This window comes from Megachile rotundata, chromosome 5 (genome assembly GCF_050947335.1).
Source record: "Megachile rotundata isolate GNS110a chromosome 5, iyMegRotu1, whole genome shotgun sequence".
Classification (NCBI taxonomy): domain Eukaryota; kingdom Metazoa; phylum Arthropoda; class Insecta; order Hymenoptera; family Megachilidae; genus Megachile; species Megachile rotundata.
The window spans coordinates 10,581,949-10,603,760 of record NC_134987.1 but is presented as its reverse complement, the minus strand read 5'-3'; the positions used below and the strand labels follow the sequence as shown (position 1 = coordinate 10,603,760).

At 40.0% G+C, this 21,812-nt stretch overlaps 1 protein-coding gene across 2 annotated transcripts in view; it reads left to right on the top strand.

The window, feature by feature from the left end:
* hwt (SH2 domain-containing adapter heavyweight) overlaps positions 1–21,812 on the top strand; it is a 225,182-nt gene that overhangs the window by 190,961 nt on the left and 12,409 nt on the right. For both annotated transcript variants that reach the window (XM_012291230.2, XM_076532099.1), the window contains 2 exons: positions 7,303–8,249; positions 9,172–10,777. In XM_012291230.2, the coding sequence (XP_012146620.2) occupies positions 7,303–8,249; positions 9,172–10,777 (2,553 nt within the window). The remainder of the gene's footprint in view (positions 1–7,302; positions 8,250–9,171; positions 10,778–21,812) is intronic.

The window sequence follows — 21,812 nt, the reverse complement described above, 5'->3', positions numbered from 1 at the left end:
ATGACGCATTCATGACGCACTCATGACACATTTATGGCACATTCATGACGCATTTATGAGGCACTCATGACACATTCATGATACATTCATGACATATTCATGACGCATTCATGACGCACTCATGGCACATGCATGTCACATTTATGGCACATTCATGACGCATTCATGACGCACTCATGAAGCAATTTTAATCAAATTTTTAAGTTGAAATTCAAGTCTAAAATTTTCATAGTAAACGATTGCATACATCGACATAAAATTTCAAGTTAAAAATAATTTCCATTAAATTTGTATAGTGTCACAGATTTCACTTGCTAAGATCTTCAACCTACCCATGATTCCATATTAAATGTTGAAATTTGATCGTGCAAGAAAATTCAAATTACTGATAACAATGCACAGAGAGTGAATGAATCGAATCGATGAAAGGAACATGAATATAGCGCATAAGCGACGAGGTGGTTGCTCGAAGGGATAGGACTAGAGTGTACACGCGTGCAGTTAGGGTGGGTGATGCACTCGAAGGGTGTGCTGTCTACCCCTAATGAATCTATTAGTGCCGGCGAGCGACGACCCCTGGCTGACAATCACTACAGATAACGCGTCGCATCGCGTGCAACCTCTGTTTGCCTACAGTCGCAGATAAGTCAACGAAATATTCCAGCGGTTATCAACGAAGAACGAGCGTGAAACGTTTAGCACGACGATGCAACGTATAGGCAACATCCGGAGACGGATAGACTGATCGATTAAAGCCGAGAGATAACCAGGTTACGGACTGCAATCGCTCATGAATTTCGAGTCAGAGTCAAGGTCATCGGAAATTGATACTTGATCGTGCTTGGCGTTCAAAGTGAAATAATTGTCCGTTTGGAATTGTTGGACAATTAGCTTGATCGTTTGTGGAGCAAGATTGTGCGCTATTGAGATCGATTACTTGGGGTAATTAATTTGGATGAAAGGAATCTTGGTCCATTGAGATCAGTGCTGTACTTACAGTAGGTGCTTAGTTATAGTGAATCGATGTAGTGGGTTTCTTTACGGGTGGATCACTCGTAAGATGGTCACTTGTTCGTTTCATATTTAGGAATTTGATAATTTAAGAATGGGTTAATTTAGAGACGTTCGAAGTTGGAGATTTGAGAGTCAAATGTGGGAACCCAGGAATTTGATGACCTATCAATTCTATATCATTTGGAGATGTGGAAAGTTAGGGACGTAGGGATTTGTGGATTTAGAAATATGTGGACTTGCGAATTTGGGGTTGCGAGAATTTAGGGGTATACGTATTTCAGAACCTAGAATTTCAGGAGATACGAATTTGGAAACCTTGAACTAAGGGGTTCACTACTATCGAAAATAGGGTTTTCATATCAGTAATACAGGGGCATAAGAAGTTAAAGACACAGGAATTTGTTAATATAGAGATATGAGAACCTAAGAATTTGAAGACGTGGATAAAGGACATAGGTACTCATGAACCTAGTACTTTGAGAACACTGAAATTTGGAGGCATTTGAGAACCTAGGAATTTGAGAACACGAATTTGAAGACCTCGGATTTAGGGGTTGAATATGGAGTCCAGGTATTTGGCCTAGCAATTTGATGCAGGAAATTAGGGACAAGAATTTGCTAATCTAGAATTATGAGAACTTAGGAATTTAGAAACAAAGGTATTTATGCACCTAGGAATTTTACAATTTTGGAATCTAAAGGTATGTAAGTCTAATAATTTAAGTTGTTCGTCTACATCGAATTTAACATTTTAGGAATTTAATATTGTACCTAACTTCATTACGGACCGAAGAATTCACTCAATACTAATACTCTTGTACCCATGTTCATATTCCGGTTCATTACGCGGTTAATGGTATTATCATATTAATGTAGATCAATGATCAGGTGTTTAATTGGCTAATCATTTATCAAACTCTTCATTTAAATAGTTTGCATGCACCAAACCTTCATTTTCTATAGAATGAAGTACATTTTTTCTATATAGAATGAGGTATATATTCAGTTATACGTAAGATCATAATCAGCAAATTCATGCATGCATATAAAATCAGCCCATAAATTCATGTATATTGATATGATACAAGTTATGCAAATTATACAAGTTAGCGATAACGAAAGAAGTTCATTAAAATAATTAAATGTGTCCTATATACATTATTCACAATTTAATAAAAAATATAAAAGAATCTGTATATACACCTCTCTCAAATAATTTTGAACTCGTGCATCTCATGAAAAATAGTTAAATACAAACTTCGCATAATTTCAAAGGCTAGTGGTTCACTAACTTTTCCTGTGAAGAGGTCTTCAAAGTTCAACTTCGCTTCGTCTTGCCTTTTAACATCTTGATATCATTTTCCACCACTTTAAATAACTTCAAAAGTCAGTTGAAGCAAGTCACATAAATCACTTTGTATAGACTTTGCAAATACAGTCTTTGTCGTCAAAGGGTCCACCGCAATTCGCAGGTAAACCAGCAGAAAGCACCGTAGACAAGTTACTCGTAGCAAAAAACGGATATCACGAGTTACAGTGGCGTTATACAACATCCAATAAGTCACTCGACAGCCTTAGCAGCTCACGTGTTTACGCACACGATGTTCCCGGACGCAGTATATCACTCGCTAAGCACTCACGCGACCACTCACCGACTCACGCGTTATCTGTAGCTTTTCATTCTGGCTCGTCCAGCAACCCGAGCGATATATCAGCCGCTCGCGGGCCGATATTCCGCCCCCCGGTCGCTCGTTTACTTCATAACTCATTCGTTCGTTCAACGGTTCCCCTCTTGCGGGGTCCACCAGGCCCCCTGGCTTTGCGGATATCTCGCAAATCTGATTATCGATCGGTAATCAATATCGTTGCAATTTGGCGTGGCGCCAGGACGCGATACGCGTCCCTTTTCCGCTCGAAGGACGCGCGGGCTACGCTGAGCCAACCAGGGGGATGATTGAAAGTGGTGCACGTGCGACGCTGCTAATCGCGTTTTGAGCGACTTCAAACGGACAATCCTGGCATTCGTGGCTTTCCGATAAATATTTTCGCAAGTCCAATTCCACCGCGACTCCGTTAACAGAGGAACTAAATTGTTACCCGGAAATAGTTCAAATCCGCGCGGTTATGCTAGCCTCTCCTGAGGTTCTTTAGCCGAACACATCGAAGATATATTTTAGCGCCACTTCCTGGGCGATGCAACGCCAACGCCTAGGAGAGGGGGAAAAAGGGACCGAGGCTTTGCTACGCGCGATGCACGCGAGTCAGTTTTTTTTGTGCGTTCCGACCTATTGGTTCTACTTTCCCAAATCTAGTTTAAAAAGTCATATTTTACAACGAATTTTAACATCATTCGGCTATCAGGTATGTAAGGTATCATACCCCCTAAAAACATTTATAAAACGAAATCACGCGGTCGCAAGACCCGTAGAGGGGTACGTACATCGTACTCTCTCTGACTACATACACGCGGTCGCAAGACCCGTAGAGAGGTACGTACATCGTACTCTCTCTGACTATACACACGCGGCCGTAAGGCCCGTAGAGGGGTGCGTTAATCGCACTCTCTCTGACTCTGCACGCGGTCATTCTTATGACCCGTTTCGGGTTTGCGCTTTGCGTAATCACCCTAGTTGCACGCACACATCTCACACTTACACAAAAGAGTTAAATACACGATTTTCACGAGGTTTTTTGGCCGCAAGGTCTTTTTCCTCGGGGTTTACACCCAAAACTATTGTTGTTTTTATTTTAATGACACCTGTCCTTTTTTACATGAACAACGTTACTCAGACACGAGGTTTGAGTTTCGACGCCTCAACATAAATGGTCGAACAATTCGGACAATTGAAATTTCGAGCCACCCCCTTTCGTGCAAACGGGGATCCACGATTAATGCGATTCGGATTCGGCGTAAATTCGAGTAAAATTGATTAGATGGTAGGATACAGAAGTTTTGAAACTTTATTGAAATGTAATATTTGAGAAAGGAATAGGTTTTGTTTGTTCTGTAGGTTCAGACGTTTCATTGCAATTTTAATACTTTGGTTTAGACTTGTGAAATTTTCGCACTTTCATGTTTTCGAATTTTGAAAATATATTTTATCGCCAGTAATTTTTTTATAAATATATACAAACGTAGTTCTAAGTGTTTACAAAGTAGTTATAAATTTCAAATGAAATGTTTATCTGCTCACAAATGTGGAACACCGTCCATCTTGACTCATAGCGTCACCCTACTAACCGTTCGACATACATGAATTGATGCATCGTAAAAGTGGCACACGCCCAAAACATCCATCATATTTCCGTGTTAACGACGTTAGTGTCCGTGTCGCGTGCATCATGCAAAAAAAAGGTGATATCACCCCTAGAATTTTTACGATGCCGTAGAGAACACTGCTGGTGAGTGGATGGTTGTGAAACTGAAAAGAACAAGAAAATGTAATCTTTAAATTTAAGACACGCCAGTGTATTTTTTGAAATTAGTTGTAACATATTTTTAATATGTGAAAATGTTGATATGTGGTAATATTTAAATTTCATATGTGAAAATATTGATATGTGGTAATATTTAAATTTCATATGTGAAAATATTGATATGTGGTAATATTTAAATTTCATATGTGAAAATATTGATATGTGGTAATATTTAAATTTCATATGTGAAAATATTGATATGTGGTAATATTTAAATTTCATATTTGAAAATGTTAATACGTGATAATATTTAAATTTCATATGTGAAAATATTGATATGTGGTAATATTTAAATTTCATATGTGAAAATATTGATATGTGGTAATATTTAAATTTCATATGTGAAAATTTCATTTTTAAATCTGATACATTTTTCTGTATCTCTGCTTAAATTTCAATTGATGCTAACTCTTTGCATATAATTTAGAAATTGCAATTTCTAATAAACGTAACGTAAACATTGATGTTCCATCTAACGAAATAAAAACGTAATATCTGCATATCTACATGTCTATTTGCATATCCACATATCTACGTAATATCTGCATATCTACATATCTACGTAATATCTGCATGATATCTACATAATATCTGCATAAACGTAATAGTCTACAGTTATCGCAATATTCTTGAAAAATTATATGGAAGCAATATAGCAGAACATAGGAAGAGGGGTCAGGCAGAGTAAAAATGAAAGTCGAACGAAACAGGGGTGAAAGTAACATGAATATGCATCCGCAGCTGTTTCGTTCGGGCGTTTTACGAAAGATACTGGATCAAATCTGGAGAGGAATAAACGTATTAAGAAAGCTGGTAGTTCGTGCGACTTGATTGCCTCCTAAACGAGGAATCGATATCCGCGGCCGTGTTACGCACGGAAGAAGGAAATTAAACCTGAACTCTCGGTGTTTTCATTAAGAACGAGCTCACGAAGTCTCTGTTGAGTAAGATACGAATTAAACAGTATCGTAATTGTTTCGCGGGTAACAGTTGGGAGACGGTCTTTGATGGAAGCTGCTCGGTTTCCGGAATGAATGTTAAATAGAGTTTCGTGTTTTAAAGAGCTTTAAAGATGTCGCGGGAAATTTGTGTCACCTCCTTTGAATCAAAGGACTGTAATCCAAATTAATTGGAGTCACGTTTATTTTTCCTGCAGAAATTCTGTGCTTTGATTATGAAAATAGAGGTTGAAAATTCTTGTATAATCATTATTTAAAAACACCTATAGTATTTAAATTTTCTAGTTTGTAGAAAAACCTCGGTTTTAATTCAGAATCATTCAATTCAGCTTGCAATGCAATGGAATATAAATGATTCATTAGTACTCGTATTATCAATTGTTGCAGTTTTATAGATTTTTTGAATGGATCCTGTTTTTTGTCGTTCGGAGCACGGTTGAAACGCGTTAGAAATGTCAAGAGGAAAGATGAAAAGGAATCGGGGTGAGACCACGTTTGCAATTTCGTGAATAGGACCGCACGTGTTATAATTTCCCGGATTCATTGTTCAGGAATTAATTTCTCATTTCGCCTTTCACTGTTTGGACGGGACTTTTTATATTCGAATAGGGACGACCAAGTTTCAGTTACCTCGTGATAATGAATCTGTCTGGATGTAGAAAATAAGTTTAGTCATTACTCTCAATGTAAATTAATGCACTTTTCTTTAGTCTACAATTCATCACCATAAATAAATACGTACTATTAAAACAATTTATTGTAAACAAAAAATTGATAGTGCGAATTTACAATAGAATACAACAAATTGAAGTACAAAATTATAAATGTTAATTGAACTTAATAATTGCAATAGACAGACAATATATAACTTCAAAGTTGGCACGACTGTCAGAACAGCAATTACAGAATTATCGTCATATTAGAAAAAATTAATAAACTTTAATCGACGTGTTCCTAATTAAACCATACAATAGTTCAGAATCAGGGGTGTATAATATCAGAATTGCCCTGCAGAGTTCTCATTAAAAATCCATATCGTATTAAGTCCCGACAAGACTAGCACAAGAGATCAGATAGGGTTCCAGATAATAATTTTTTGCCGACATTCGAAAAGTTTTCCTCCGTATCCGAGAAGGCGGTTCCTGTCAGAAGCAGCTTCTGGCGTGGTTTATGGTGTGCCTCTTGCACTTACCGCCCTAGCAAGGAGGAGCGTGGAAGGATTTCGGTAGAGCCCTCCGGCCGAGCATAATGCTCCCATTATCTTCAGTCCTTTCCTCTGTACTACGTGCGTACGTTGGTTGACTAATGTACCGGGTGTCGCGTAATTTCGCGTCCACGATTTGCCTTAACCTAACGATGTCAGCGACGCGATCGTTACCTCGGGAAGACCGCCGGTACGAGTGGAAAAAAGGGTCATGGCGTACGCAGAAAACGAAAGAGGGTCGTGAAGAGCGTGTCAGCCGGGCAGCGGGGCTAAAAACCATTACGGTAATACTTTGCGGACCGAGGAAGTGATTTTTAAGGAGAGGGGTCCGCCATTTCACGGCAATTTCGTTCTCCCTATAAGCATTCTTGCCCGACGCTCGAGTAGTCGAACCCGGTCGGGTGTTCTTATAACGAAACGATTATGAAAATTTCGCGTCGTTTCGGGCATTTCATTTTCCTAGAATCCGCCCGGGTATACATTCCGCCCGGAAGTTTACGAGCTTTCGTCTCCTCCGCCTGCGCGTGTTCCGTGAAACTCGAACGACGCTTATCCCGACGAAAGATTAATGAACTCCTTAAGCCCGTACGAGCTGTTTGTTCTTCCTTGACGCTGTTTAAATTACGCGTCTGCTCGTGGTTGTTGCAGATCCTTCGGCGTCGGGGTCATCGTGTGAGGATGACGAGGACGATCGGCACCCGGACATCAGGAAACGCAAGAACAGCCTGTACGCGACTTCCTCGAACCGTGCACCCTCGCTAGACAGAGAAAAAGGGTTGAGTTTGGCCGATGCTGCAGTGGTGGATTGCGTAGCCCTGGTACATCTCACGGATCAATCACCCACCGATTCGAACCAACCGGTCCGTCATCCGTCACCCTATTACTACGGCGACTTGTTCAAGGTACCTGAACAGCTGAGCAAGCCGCAGCCCAACAAGTACAGGAAGAGCGTCAGCCTCGACGTACCGGGTGAACGATCGAGAACACCCGGTATACCGAAGAGGAATTCGGTGGCAGGTGATGGGGGAAGCTATTCGTCTCAGCCACAGCTACAGCCACAGCAGCAACAGCAGCAACAGCAGCAGCAGCAACAGCAGGCGTTCCAACCGCAACAACATTATCAAAGTCAGGATCTAGTGAGCCCCACGTCGGGGAGCGAGCATGCTGTCCCAGCCAGAAACGAGATCCTCTCGTCGTGCATCATCACCGAGTGGGATCACACCCTCATGCCTCCTCATAGATTGTTAAGCCATGACCTGCCGACCACGGTTTGTACTTGCGTCGCATCAGCTGAAGAGGAAGAGGATGAGCTAGATCAACGGCAGCCGCAGCTAACGCGGCACCAGGTACGCAAGCTAAGACGTACACGAAGGATAGATCCGCAACCGATACTCGTCGAGGACGAGGACGACGTGGAGGGAGAGGACGAGGGCGAGGAAGAGGAGGAGGAGGACGTGGAGGTGGAGGAAGACGAGGAAGAGATGGCTAGACAACGTCACCTCTACGAGACGGCCTTCGACTGCAAGGTCAACAGGTCCGACGACGACCTCGACGATCTCGATCGAGTTACTAATCATCCCGTCTTGCACTCGCAGGTACTTCTCTATTTCATTTACGTTTATTTACAAATTTCAAAAAATTTCTATATTAGGAAAATTCAACAAGTGCTCATTAAAGAAAAAACAAAATTAGGCAGGATAAAATTAAAAAAACATCCTAGGTTGCTAAGCACGTCATCAAAGATAATATTCACGAATTAGCATGGATGTTCTGAACTTCACCTTGAACTATGTTTTCGTGTTTGATGTAATGGTTTCCGTGTTTTGCGCCATTTCGTGAAAGTTAGATCGCTGGCTTTTAATCAAAAGCAATTAAACTGCAATATGAGGCACAAAACGTAACTGAATTTCAGAGCACGAACCGGGGATTCCTCGTTGCCAAGCGCAAATTAGACTTTAATTGCGGTTCAGCGTGTATTCGATGATTAAGCGATAGTCTAATTATATCTTCACGTTGCATAAGTAACTTTTAATACAGTGGAAGGGTTAGAATGAAACACTAGCAACGATTCGTTTTCATAATAAACGCATTTAATGAACAATGAGTTATTTGTACGAAAATGTTAACACAATGTTCTCCAAAAATAGTAGTATATTTATGATGTTTGTCGCTATAAATTATGACCAATTTCGACTACTAAACAATTATGTTCTCTTTTAAATCTATCAGCGGACTTCGTAGTACAGTTATTTGGTATTATAATGAAGAGATTGCGTGTTGGCACAAGAGTTTATCGTCACTGATATAAGCGGCGTGATTCGAATCCTAGAAATTGAATATTTTAACGTTTTGGAGATTGGAAATTTGATACTACAGACACATTTAAGAGTTTGGGAATTTTAGATACTAAAAATCTATATAGTGTTATGTGATAAAAATTATTACACCTGTTAAGCCGAATTAATTTCGGCATATAAAGAGAATTCATTTGTAATATAAGAGTTTAATCTGTCGTAGATGAGAAGCAACAGCGTGATAGCAGTGAGCAGAACGAGTTCGTCGACGGACACGTCGAAGCAGCAGCAGCCCCAGCAGGTCCCCTACGCTGGTCAGTCCCACAGCAGCAAAGATCGACGCAAAGTCGTACTTCTCCGCCCAAAACCAATTCCGAGCCGTCTTCAACAGCAGCAGCAGCAGCAGCAACAACAACAGCAATCAGACAATATTTCTACTCTGTCCCAGGATATCGAATCCCTCCAGATCAATTCGAGCGACGAGAAAACGGGCTCGCCGCGGTTACCCGCCAGAGGTTACACCCCGTCGCCTCCATCCACAGCTCCGTTGCCGGCCAAGTTTCACGGCAATCGAGACCACTTGCTGTTGAACATCCGCAGCACACCGAATTTACCCTCCCAACCGGACCATCCGCGTCTCAAGGATCTAAGATTACCGGTGAAATCGTTGCTGAGGGCGAAGGACTCGCCGCAGAGCAGCGAGGGTAGCATACTGGAGATCAAAAGTAGACCAAAGGGTTTTGCTCAAGAAAATGTGGAGTCGTCGCAGGGACGACGCTTCGATAAAGAACTGATACTGGAGTTCAAAGGTAGGCCACGAGAGGAGAGGCAACGACCTCGCAGTCTGATCCGCGAGAGCAAACCCATCATGGAGTTCAAGGGCAGGCCCCACGAGGCGGAGAGCGATCTGCTGCGACCTCGTCGAGAGGTCGGCCTTTTGGAATTCAAATTGCGGACCACTAGACGCAGGGCGGGCTACTCGAGCACAGAAAGCATGGCCACCAGCAGCAGCGGCGGGAGCATGGAGTCTCTTCGAAGCAGCACCAGCGAGGGCAACAGGTCAACCAGCAGCTCCGAGAGCCGTCACAGCACCAGCCTGAGCTCCCACAGTTCCGACAGCGGCAGCACCAACTGCTACCATCATCATCAGCAACCGTCGATGACCGGTTTTTTAACCCATCACGCGAACAAACTGCACATACTGTCGCCTATTTCTGACAAGTCCTCTCAGGAACCCGCTTCGGAGACCTCCGATAATAATCGCAACAACAACTCGCAGAAAGCCTCGCCCGAGGAGAACGTCACCACGGAGAACAACGTGACCGTGTCCAACAACACTAACACGAACACCAACACGGCCAACACGAACACGAATTCCGTGACCTCGCCCATGGACACGTCGTTCAAGAAACGGCGAACGCCGCAGAACAAGAATCTCATTAATTTGGCCCTGCAATCCTCGTCGTCGGGCGATGCGGAAATTCAAGGGTCGGACAGTGGCATCTCGATCGAGTCGCGAGCCGGGATCAAGTGCAAACCATTCGGCTTCCACTTGTTGAAGCCGCAGCTGGATAACATCAATCTTGTCGACAATGAACCCGAGCTGTCCGATCTACCTTTTGACATGCCGAAACTACGAAGGAGACGATTGCTTATGCAACAAGACGCCACCACGTCTGGCAGCGCTACCAGTGTGGATTTAAGGGATTTGCCGTTTGACATGCCGAAACTCAGGAGGAGGCTTAGGTGCATGCAAAGCACGGAATCCAGCGGGTCACAGGCGTCTTCCAGCCTCTCTGTACGGGATGTTGAGCCACCTGCGTTATTCGGTAAGTTTCGTTTTGTTAACTGGATACGTGTGTTACGTGATCTCTGGTATTAGATTGTGCACACTAATTGCCTCGAAAATCAATGTTCTAACTGTTCTACGCAATGTGTGTACAATGTATATGCTGAATTTAGGTGCATCTCTGTTATATTGCCTCTATATTGTCGGTGAAATTTTAAGCTAAGAAATTGAGAAATGTAGGAACTTACGTACACTAATATTATCACGTGTAACTTTATCATTATAAATAACTAAAAAGAAGTTACTACTGCGAGAATAGGAAATTGCAGAAAAAGCGGTGTATGTCGAAGAATGACCATACATTAATTTTTCAAGTCAACCGACAAAATTAAGAATCAGTCTAAAAATCTTTAGAAAGGGATAGATACAGTTTTTAATGTGCCGTCATTCATTAAATATTTCTACCAGAGGCACACGTTGAAATAAACGTTAAAAGGGTGAGCTCAAAAGTCCCTTCTTTAATCGAGCGTCTAGCCATTAAAAGGATAAAAACCGTACTTTCGGCATCTCGGGGTAAACTAAGTACTTATCAACGCTAGGGGACACCGTAATTTGATGCTGATCGTTATGAACCTTCCAGACAGCGGCTAATATCGTTAAGCTTCACTTAGCGCCTACATCCCCTCGACGGCTAAATATTTAATCTTACCAACACACGCTTTTCAATCGTCAATACGCGTGCGTTTCATATATCACTGTCCGATGAATCGCTATCCTCGAACAATCTTGACGTTCATTCTTCGGTTTGCAAAAGTTTAACATCTCCGCATATTTGTCTCACAATTAGGACGTTGCTTGGGAGAACGTGCCTTTGTGGAAACTTTAGACTGGTAATTAACGTTGCCTGCTTGTATACACGAGTAGCATCCTTTCTGAACTTTTGGTAGTTTCGAAAGTCATGCGACATTGCAATCTTCTTGTGTAACTCGCTTCCGCAAAGGTCCTTTCCGGTATCAAAACATGGAACATTGTTTGGGTTAGCCTTAGGAGGAATCTCTTATTCATAAACTTTGATCTTTTGAAGTCTTATGAAACATGTATCGCTGCAAGTTTGAATATAAATCATAGTGTAAAGATCTAATGAATACACTAAGAATGGGAAATATTCTTGTATACAGTTTTGCTAAAATTCTTTTACTAAATTTTGCAAGAACATCATATCCTGCTTAATTAATCGCATCTGTCCTATCACCACCCTCTTTGTCTTTCACTTCGATTAATCTCATCAACCATTAATTTTCCACCATTCGATACTCCAAGATTATCCATCTTCGAAATCGCACCTTTATTGACATTCGATGGCCGTTAAAAATAATCCCAACCCGGCGCACCTACACTCGTCCGTTTATCACAACGGCGTCCTCCGTGACGCTATTTACCGACCCCTTGATCCCCATAGCGCGGTACAGATTTTGCCCCGAGGGCATTGTCGGTGAACTCTCGTGTTAGAGCTTTTGCAATTTCGGTCCTCGGAGGGCGGTCTCCCATCAGAATGCAGGATGAAACTTCGTGGGTACCATGTTGCTCGCGAAACGACGGATTTAGATGCTTAATCGGCCAACTAATTCCGAACGCTTACTACTGGATGAATTCGAGGATCGGGGACGATCGGTGATCGATGACGCGTAAATGTTCTACTGACACATCTGATAAATCCCTGATTGCGGTTCCTTTCCCCGATCCAGGTTGTTAGGTGGGTATTAAGGTGCTGGATTACTTCGAGATAGCTTCGATTTGATAACAAATCCATAGCTTCGCAAATCTCTGTCTGGATAGGAAAATCTGATTTTGAATTTGAGGGAAGCTGATAACTATGATACTTGTGATAATATGTAATTATGATAATATGTGATGTAACATATTAATATATGATTTAACATAGTGTAACATATTGTTGGTATTGTGTAGTGTAACATTCTGCAGATATATTCATATAACATGTTACATGTGACACATATCTTGTGTTAGGTGCAACATACATTGCTACATATGACATACTATTATGTCAGGGGTAACATACATTACTGCATACGTGTCTCGTGTCTGATGTACCATACGTCGTTACATATGACATACATGATCTAACGTTAGACACAACATACATTGCCACATATGACATCCCTTACATTACACGAGACATACATTAATACAAGACTTGCATTATTTTATCATATCGATCAAACTATTTAATTTCAAATATGCTCCCACATTATTGGGTTAATTTACTCGTTACAATATGTATAAAAGCAGTGCCACGGAATAACCAATTAACAGTAAAAACAAACATGGAAGTTATATCCGTATCGAGTGATGAACAAATTGATTTATTCGATTGAACAAATAAACCCATGGACGTGTGAATGACGACCCGTCGGTGTATCGCGTAGCAACATTTCCGGCTTCCTGATAACCAAAATTGATCGACGCTCGAGTATAACGTAGTACAGCCTGTTTTCCATATCTCTCGCGCTTGTCGTGTTTCACAGTCCTGATTTCATTCACCGTAACCGCAGGATAATGGATAAAGTCCCGGCTAGCTTCGATAAACCAACCTTTCCGCATTATGGATTCACGAAAAGTAGGCTAAACACAGAATTCAGTGAACCTTAGCATTGGCAAGATATCGAATAAGCCGATTGGTTTCATTTATCAACTTCGAGTAATTACAATTGCAAAATTTTATTTACATTTTTGTATTTGTTACAGGTCATGTTTTATTCATGTAATAAAAGAATAAAGGGATAATAGTGGATGGTTTAGGATAAAATACTACAGTTTTATTCAATTATTCTAAGTATTCAAATAATGAACAGATGTCAAAATAAATCCAAGAATGGTTACAAATAACATTCGAATGCGTTCTTAATTCAATCGACCCATTCGTACAAGGGTTCTCGGACGATACCCCGATCCTTTTGATCACAGCCTCGAAGCAATCGAGATGCCGTCATTTTTTCCTGGTTGATGGATGTCGGCCGATTCGTAGCCGTAAATTACGTTTTGAAGACGGAAAGGGCGGAGATAAGGCGCGTTAGCACGCGATCTAAAACAGATTCACGAAAATCTCCGTACTTTTTTCTCCGCGTCGAGCTACCGTCGATTACTTATCGTACCCGGGCAACTTTAAGCACGGATGATCGATCGGTGTATTTGTTTCTTGTCTCGGACGATTTTATGAGTCTGCTGATGGATCGCGTGCAAAAACAGCAATTTCCAAGCGAATTACCGACCAAATGATTGAAAGAAAGAACCCGGGAAAAACTTTGAGGGAAATTATTACGTCTTGTTAGTGCTAGTTTTTGCTATAGAAATTGTACTACCTGAAATCGTGTCGTTTAAATGTTTTTTTGTTGTATTTCCTATTTCTGTGTTAAAATGATTGAATTAGTTTTAAAGTAGGAGGGAGTTTGTTACATCGTTTAGGTGTTCTTATATATTTTCTATTGTTGTGTTAAAATTATTGAATAAATTTCAAAGTAAGAGAGAATTGGTTATATTGTTTAGCTGTTGTTATATGATATTTTCTATTGCTATGTTCAAGTCATGGAATAATTGGTTAGGTCGTTATGAAGCTTATGTTTGAAGGCAACATTTTATGCTCTATGGTTGAAGCAGCTTGAAGGGTACAGCGCCGCTTTAATTGGCCTCGGATGAGAGCGGCGCTCTTTTATCGGCGTTAACCTTCATGGCATTATTACGTCATTTTTATTACGGTAATTGAAAACCATCAATGCGTTAAAACCTTCCGGCGATAATAAATATTCTCGCGAGAATCTCACGGAGATTTATTACATATGGAAATGTGTCAGAGGTGAATTTAAAATCTGGAGAATTTAAAAATTCAGGACCTTGAAAATATAAAAATCTGAAGATTCAATAATCTCATAAGTTAGGTACTTGAAAAAATTTGTTTTCAAAATGTAAAAATTTAAGAATTTCTTAAAAGATGTTTGAACTCGAAGATTCAAAAAAAAAATGAAAAAAACTTGTCAATTTGTATTTTCACAAATTTATGAACGCAATCAAATATAATTGTGAAATTCGCTTTCATTAGCTGTTTCTAAGCCGTAGACCTATTCAGGAACGCTAAAAGTCTGCCATTAATAAACTCTGCCTAAAAGTGCATAGTTTTAGTGCGTACTCAGCACCGTTGCAATTCTTTCGCATATCTCCGAGGTCACAATTGAGCCGGGCTCCGTTATTCCAAAGTTAAAAAAGCACATTTTCTGTAGCTAGTTTCCTATTTGGTCGTTTTAACCGCGACGACGGCCGACTAACCCGGAAGTAGCACGGTTCCGCATTGTGCTTGCGAACAAAACGTCCGAGGTTGTTCTCCCGCGAGCTTGTGTTCACAATGCACGAGAGGCCAGCAACGTGAACACAGAATAACGGTTCGAAGCTTGAACCGCAGTATCTTTGTTCACGTGCGGTGTGCACGTGTTGCATTCGAAGCATGTGCATCGTTGCACGAACGGAAGTGCAAACGGCCGCGACACGTGTGTTTCGTATTGCAACAACGATGGCGCGGGGGCGTGCTGTCACGTGAAAGATACAGCGGGAACGTATTGGAAATATCGGAAATATTACGCCCTACTTGCGGTTGCCTCTTGTAAACGTCAATGGCGACCCTTTCGTTAAGCGGCTCCTGTCAAAGATGCGCTTTTTGCGACCGACGGAAATAGCTTGGGATCGATGTTGCGTCGTCGCAATGTTTCAATCGGCAATTCGTAAATTTTGATTTTTATCGTAAATTTATGACACGTTTATTAACAAGGATGTTTGTATTGAAAGTGGTACGTTGGCAGGTTGAAGGGTGACATGTTATTTAAAATTTTCATTCATTTTCGCATTCGTCGTTTACTTCGACAGGTTCAGAAAATTTGATCACTTTACTGTAAGGTTAAAATTTTGTATTGACACATTCGTTGACAATGGCCATATTGAAAGTGGTGCACACCCTCTATGGGGTGTTATTGAAGGACTGACACGTTATTTAAAATCTTCATTCATTTTTACATTCTCTAATTATTTCACTAAAACATTGGATGACATCGACCACTAATTTGTATTACAGCTGAGTGCGTTGACTCCATGAACAATTACATTAAACTGACAGTTCGTCCTAATTTTATAAATGGATTTTAATGTACATTAGAGATGTAAAACATCTACACTGATTAAAATGCCCATATTCAATTATACTAATTTATTAAATAATATACTGTTTATTTATTAAATAAGTAATTTATTAAATAATATAATGTTGATCATTGTTCAAATGTTAATATTCAAAGACCTAAAAAATTAAGGTTCTAATTATAGGAGTACCAATCTCTGTTAAAATATAAATGTACTAACAGTAAATTATAAATTTCATGAAACACTTAAATTCACATAAATTCACTTTCCTATCTAAAAATATTTTTCTAAATCACCATATATACATTCAGAATAAATTTCATAAGTTCCCATATTATCAAGCTAATTATTTAGCAACCAACATAAGGTGTATCCGTGCAATGGAACGTGGTGTAAAGCATGTATTCTTTATTTAGCACACCGTGTCTCATTATGCGAAAGAACCAGGAGGTCAAGTTCAGCACTTGAACGTCAAAACGAGGTCTGAATTAAACTGAAAACTCCGTGGCCCACGTAAGTTAATATCTGCTACAGTATCTGGAATCTGACCTCACAGCTTCATAAATTCATCTGTTTCGCATAGCTGAATAAATGGAGCATCTGAATTATGCGGCTGGCGAAATAATTAGAATGCCAAGTTACGGCGGAGGGATGTTTTCTTCCTTGCAACCAAAGTTTCTTTCTCGACGCAGGATATTCTGGCCATTTATTAAATTTTTCGCCAATAAATGTCGTTTTTATTACTCGCGATTCTTGCATTCCTTTTTTATAAAATACTTCTGTAGTTTAATAAAATATATTATATGTATATACATATATATAATCATGATGGCTTCCCCAGACTACAATATTCCAGAATTCAGACAGACTACAATAATGCAGGATAGCCGACTAGCAATCCTCCATGATCAAACGTATAAATCGTTCAAATTTCCACCCCATTTGATCGTCTTACAAGTACCGCAAAAATTCCCTAAAAAATTCACTATTTATACATTATTCTTGCGAACGTCTTGTCGGAACGAAGCAGATTTTCCGGCCGACCTCATGCAACGTTAATCGAATCGATAAATACGTCTGTGCAGAGGTCTCGTAGATCTTCGAAGGCTCTCTCGTTATGGTATTGCTCTCTGCCGCTATTGCCATCGTAGATAACAGTTACGACATTGTAAATCTCGGTGTTCGAACGGTGTAATCCGTGATTTTAGCAGCGGCACCGTAGAAATTGATATTCACAATCTCAGCGAGGCCGATCCATCGTGGTGTCTGGACCATTTGCCGGGTACTACGGTCAGGATGGTCGTTAACAGGAGGAAGATACGGTGAGAAGCGAAGAAGAAAACCTTGTGGACGGTATCTCTGCTCTTTCGCTTCGGTAACTTCGCGAGAAAAAATTCAGCAGCTAGAGAAAAGGGGAGAAGACTTTCGCTATTCGTTGTTGAATTACTCTCGCTTTCCCTTCGTCCTTTCTTTTGTGTCTGCGTGACGTTCAAGCGTTGAAAGGCTTGCTAGATAAGGTAACTATCGATCTCTTTTCCTATTTCCACCTCGTGTGCAGTGTACTTTTCAATGTTTTATGTTTTTAAAGCGGAGGAGGTGATGCTACGATTGCTTTCGGTGTTTTGGGAGTGAAGGACGTTTGAAGGATTTGTGGTCATATAGCGAGAGGGTAGGTTCAAGTTTGGGAAGTGGATGTTTGGACATTTGGAAATTGGGAGATTTTCAGAGAGAATTTTCGGATTTAGGGAATTGGGGTTTTGAGAATTCAAGGTTCAGGGGTTTAAGGGTTTAGAGAGTTAGGAACTTAGGGGATTAGGGTTTTAGGAATTTTGGCATTTAGGAGTTTTGGGATTTGGGAGTTTTGGTATTTGGAAGTTTTGGGATTTGGGAATTTTGGGACTTGAGAAATTTGGGACTTTAGAAATTTGGGACTTGGGAAATTTGGGATTTGGGAGATTTGGCATTTGGAAGATTTGGAATTTGGAAGATTTGGAATTTGGAATTTGGAATTTGGGAGATTTGGGATTTGGGAGATTTGGGATTTGGGAGATTTGGGATTTGGGAGATTTGGGATTTGGGAGATTTGGGATTTGGGAGATATGGAACTTGAGAGATTTGGAATTTGAGCGAATTGGAACTTGGGAGATTTAGAACTTGGCAAATTTGGAACTTGGGAGATTTGGAACTTGGCAAATTTGAAATTTGGGAAATTTGGAACTTGGGAGATTTGGAATTTGGGAGATTTGGAATTTGAGAGATTTAGGACTTGAGAGATTTGGAACTTGGGAGATTTGGAACTTGGGAGATTGGGAACTTGGAGATTTTGAACTTGGGAGATTCAGAATTTGGAAGATCTGGAATTTGGAAGATCTGGAATTTGGAAGATTTGGCATTTGGCAGATTTGGAATTTGGGGAATTAAGAAATCTGAAAATTTAATAGCAATAACAGTAATAACAAGATGTTGACACTCTTAACTCTTGCAAGTATAGATTCCTCCAGGGCCATATAGCGAGACTACCCCTTAACTTTGTTCCACTCATGTAAAACTTTCTTTCCTACACTAAAATCATAGAATATACCTCCAAAAAAATTAAATTAAAACAACCTCAAGTTAATCACAATCAAATTCTATCCAAAACCTGACTCCAAAAAATAAAAAGAACATCTTATCCAAATTTCATAAAGCTCATAACATAACGTATAGTATTTCATTCTCCAAACAAAACCTCCAAATTTTTCCACAACAGCCATCAAATGAAAACCTTTTATCCTTGCAAAACAATAGTCAACGTGAAAAATATACCGTGGAAAGTACTCAATATTCAAATAAGAGTGTTGATATTTATTGAAACAAGTTATCAAGGGACACCGTCCCACCGTACAAATTCGTTAATTCGATTGCTGTCGAATTCATTGTGTCCTGTTATTTGGGGGAGAGCTTTGGCAAACGTGCTGATAAAGCAGATATTTTTGCTGCAGTTTTATATGCTAATGTTACGCAAACGTGACCTTCCAGGCAATAAAATTCAAGGTAGCGATTCTGCTCGAATACCTATTACTATTTTATGATGTTATCGAAGAAATGCACTTTACGTCTGATAGAACTTCGTTCATATGTTTCAACGACGTTTTCTGACGATTTTCTTATCGGACAGTTTCACTCCTGGTATTCGTCCAAAGTACCTCGTAGGATTTTACAATCTGGTACATATAACTATTAGAAATTGTGTACAACTACTATTGTCCCGAGTTTGCTTCTTCAGTTTGGGTACTTACTGGTTGTGGAGTTTGGAGATGAGAGGACAATTGGAGGATATCGAAAAATTATACATATGGGGTTAAAAGTACTGTGGGTATTTTTAGTGGGTTGACATATTTATATTGTGTGGTTACGGATCTGGGAGATTTGGGATTTGGGAGATTTGGGATTTGGGAGATTTGGGATTTGGGAGATTTGGGATTTGGGAGATTTGGGATTTGGGAGATTTGGGATTTGGGAGATTTGGGATTTGGGAGATTTGGGATTTGGGAGATTTGGGATTTGGGAGATTTGGGATTTGGGAGATTTGGGATTTGGGAGATTTGGGATTTAGGAGATTTGGGATTTGGGAGATTTGGGATTTGGGATTTGGGAGATTTGGGATTTGGGAGATTTGGGATTTGGGAGATTTGGGATTTGGGAGATTTGGAACTTGGGAGATTTGGAACTTGGGAGATTTGGAACTTGGGAGATTTGGAACTTGGGAGATTGGGAACTTGAGAGATTTGGGACTTGAGAGATTTGGAACTTGGGAGATTTGGAATTTGAGAGATTTGGAACTTGGGAGATTGGGAACTTGAGAGATTTGGGACTTGAGAGATTTGGAACTTGGGAGATTTGGAATTTGAGAGATTTGGAACTTGGGAGATTGGGAACTTGGGAGATTGGGAACTTGGGAGATTGGGAACTTGGGAGATTGGGAACTTGGGAGATTGGGAACTTGGGAGATTGGGAACTTGGGAGATTGGGAACTTGGGAGATTGGGAACTTGGGAGATTGGGAACTTGGGAGATTGGGAACTTGGGAGATTGGGAACTTGGGAGATTGGGAACTTGGGAGATTGGGAACTTGGGAGATTGGGAACTTGGGATATTGGGAACTTGGGAGATTGGAAACTTGGGAGATTTGGGACTTGAGAAATTTAGGACTTGGGAAATTTGGAATTTGAGAGATTTGGGACTTGGGAGATTTGGAATTTGGGAGATTTGGAATTTGAGAAATTTGGGATTTGGAAGATTTGGAATTTGGGAGATTTAGAATTTGAGATATTTGGAATTTGGGAAATATGGAATTTCCCATACTCCCCCATACTCCCTTTTCACAGCCATATCACACCTCCTCAAGCGATTCCCTAAATTCTCATATTCATTAAAAGCTCCATTTCAACTTTTTAAACGAGGCAAAAATTCCGGCCAGTAAGCAAATATTTGTGCAACATTTTCCATCCTTTAGTAGGCTCGCCCGTTCACGAGACACTGACCATAAAAAGAGCAAATAAAAAAAAAATCACATCGAATTCCTCGCATTCCATGAAATTCAACAAAATTTCGTATCTCTTACTATACAGATTCCAGTTTGTCAGTGACATATTCCCGGCAGCAGAAAAATACAATTTTCGTCGGTTCGGTCACGGAAACTGGTCACGTACGGTTTACTCGTTTGTCGGCAATCGGACCGGGAACATTCCTTGTATATACGTACGTATATGCTCGTGCAATTGTCGTTAAACGTTTGGTAGCGATCCAAGGCGTCCGTCGAAACTCTAACTCGCAACGTTTGCTCGACGTCGGTAGGATTTTAACGAGTGGTTTAACTTTTCCCACTAATTGTCACGGTCGAGAAAATTCTTAAGTGGCACGAATCTTTGCGTTCTCGCCTAATGCTCGTTTCGCGTAAACCTGTCTCGTAACCCAGTTTTAACGTTTACGTCTCGACGATGCTCCGACTTTAATTTTCTTTTACTTTTCAACGTGGTTAATAACTTATTCGATCAATGCGAGAACTTCGAGCAAAAAATTATATATGATCGTATTCGTTTTTATATGATAAGAGTTTCGGACTGATTAAGTTTCGGTGGGTACATATTTTCGATAAGGTAATTTTTTGTACAAATATGGAATATGCAAATGTGGAACGAAAATAATTTTCTTTTAATAAAAATTGTGTTTGGTCAGCTCTTTCAAGCTCTTTGTACGTTATAATGAACATTACTTTATTTCACATTTTAAAATATATTAAACTTATTAATCTCTTCAATATAATACGTCTTTGTACTTATAATGTCGAAAATGATATTGGAGTATTATAATAACCTCTATAGTCCAAAGCTATTTGTTACATAAATAGCTTGATACGTTCCTAATTGCGGAAAATGAAGTCTGAACAAGTTTAGAGGTTATGTACATTCTTCTCCAAATGGAGGACAAAATGGCCGAAATCTGACTTAGGCTAGGTTGACAGATAACTTGTCTAACAAAACAATTATTTAAATATTATCATTCTCATTCCTCAATATCACTTCACAATAATAAATCTTTATTAAAATACTTTTTAAATAATTCTCCAATACATATTAATATATTCTGCACTTTTATATCTTGCAAATTCGAGATTCTTATTTTATTCATTCTTGTTACCGTAAGTCGAATAAATATTATTTCTAAAAGCAACTTGAGCTATAATACACGAACAGTGCCCGAAATTTCGAAGTTCAATGAACAGCAAAGTTCAACGCACGCCATTTACAGTTTTAAAACCAAATGTATAAAAAGGTTCTTCACTTCAATATATCCTCTTAACATAGAGTCTCTGCTGCACGCGATTATACCGTCACA